General features: G+C 36.4%; 1 protein-coding gene across 1 annotated transcript in view; it reads right to left on the reverse strand.

Moving 5' to 3' along the window:
• The window catches only part of syngap1a (synaptic Ras GTPase activating protein 1a), an 80,376-nt gene that overhangs the window by 17,633 nt on the left and 60,613 nt on the right, over nt 1–2,130 (reverse strand). The window contains exons 14-15 of the mRNA XM_016504020.1: nt 1,929–2,130; nt 1–43 (exon numbers count right to left, since the gene is read on the reverse strand). Coding sequence (XP_016359506.1) covers nt 1–43; nt 1,929–2,130 — 245 coding nt within the window. The remainder of the gene's footprint in view (nt 44–1,928) is intronic.

Raw genomic sequence — 2,130 nt, forward strand, 5'->3', positions numbered from 1 at the left:
CGTTCACCGAGTGCAGGTTGGACACGCTGTTGATGCGAGAGTCCTGCAGGTCCATCATAGAAACACTCTTATTCACACTGAGAACCTGACGAGACACACACGAGACCAGCACAATATGAGAACCAGACTGATTGATCATCAAGGGCTAACGAAACACCGCAGTCTTCTGGAGCTGAGCACAGAAATACAAACAGATCTACTTTATTATGCATAATTTACAATAAATGACAATTTATAATAAATAATACAAAAAATTTGTAATTAATAATTATAATATTATTAACAATAATGTTTAATATAAATATTACAAAAATTATAATACATATTTATTATAAATATATTTTAAAAAACAACACACTTGCCCCTTTTAGACTTGCACTATTCATTTGATGCTTGTTTTCTTTAAAAAACAAAAAAACAAAAACTAGCTTTCTAATCTTTTTCTATTCTATCTGTTTTCTTTTTATTTATTATATTATTTTAAAAAACCTTGCTACATGTGCTGTGTTAAGCTAACTGAGACTTGTTATAGCACTTGTGTATCATTGCTCTTTTGTTGATTTTGATTGCTTCTATTGTCTTCATTTGTAAGTCACTTTGGATAAAAGCATCTGCTAAATGACTAAATGTAAATAAATTACTGTGATGGACATGAAATTATAATTTAATATACTTGTTATTACACATACTGATATATTTAATACATATTATTAATAAAATTAGTACTACTAATAATTATATTATTAACAATAATATTTATTGTAAATATTCCAATACTTCATTAATATAAATATTTATTATAGATTATAGATTTCTGACTAGCTGCTTGACTTTAGTTAAGTTTTATGCAGTTGCATTAACTATGGGGGGCTAAAGGGTTAACTAGAACCCTTAACTAGTGAGAGTGAGTGTGTGCGTGTGTGTGAGTGTGTGTATGAGTGAGAGAGTGAGTGTGTGTGTGAGTGAGAGAGTGAGTGTGTGTGTGTGAGAGAGAGTGAGTGTGTGTGTGAGAGTGTGTGTGTGTGTGTGAGTGTGTGTATGAGAGAGTGAGTGTGTGAGAGAGTGAGTGTGTGTGTGTGTGAGTGAGAGAGTGAGTGTGTGAGAGAGTGAGTGTGTGTGTGTGTGAGTGAGAGAGTGAGTGTGTGTATGAGTGAGAGAGTGAGTGTGTGTGTGTGTGTGTGAGTGAGAGAGTGAGTGAGTATATGAGTGAGAGAGTGAGTGTGTGTGTGTGTGTGTGAGTGAGAGAGTGAGTGAGTATATGAGTGAGAGAGTGAGTGTGTGTGTGTGAGTGAGAGAGTGAGTGAGTATATGAGTGAGAGAGTGTGTGTGTGTGTGTGTGTGTGTGAGTGAGAGAGTGACAAGAGCTGCACTTCCTCACAGAATGCCCCAAATACCAAACCATCAGAGACCACTATTACCCCAAAATTAATCAAATATTTCCCCAATTTTACATTTGTAGCCCAACCGAAAAACTTTGTTTCATTCTGGGCGAAAAAGCCAAATGTGCAAATATAGCTGCAAGATTTGTAGCATCGTGCCATGACCTGAGGGACAAACACAATCCAGAAACACACAGCCAATAGACACACTCTCACAGCCCAAAACTGAAATACTGTTACTCATGTACATAATGTTACAATTCTCAGTCCAGCAGTTTCTACAGGAAAATCGTTATTATTATTTTTTTTCTATATGTATCTATGGGTATATATATATATATATATATATATGACATTTCCATATTAGTTATATATTACATATTAGTTATAATAAATAAATAAATGTTCAGATCTTCTAATGTAAATATTCAGATGTTAAACCATTTTCTTTGTTGTCTTAATGCTTTGGCAATACAAAATGTATTTTTGTCATGCCAATAAAGCTATCTGAATTGAATTGTGAAATTCAGTGAGTGTGTGTGTGTGCACCTTGGGGTCTGGTTCAGTGATGTCAGAGCTGCTCGTGCAGTAGGCGGGGCTTGAGCGTGCGAGAGGTGGGCGGGTCACGTAGAAGACGTCTTTGTTTCCACGGAGATCTCGCTCGGAGAACGCAGCCATTCCAGGGTGAGAGAGAACGCCGCTGCCGGAGAGACCGGCTGTTGGAGACGGCAGACGAGAGATATCTATGGAG

Source organism: Sinocyclocheilus anshuiensis, unplaced genomic scaffold, assembly GCF_001515605.1.
Source record: "Sinocyclocheilus anshuiensis isolate Anshui unplaced genomic scaffold, SAMN03320099.WGS_v1.1 scaffold2144, whole genome shotgun sequence".
Taxonomy (NCBI): Eukaryota; Metazoa; Chordata; class Actinopteri; order Cypriniformes; family Cyprinidae; genus Sinocyclocheilus; species Sinocyclocheilus anshuiensis.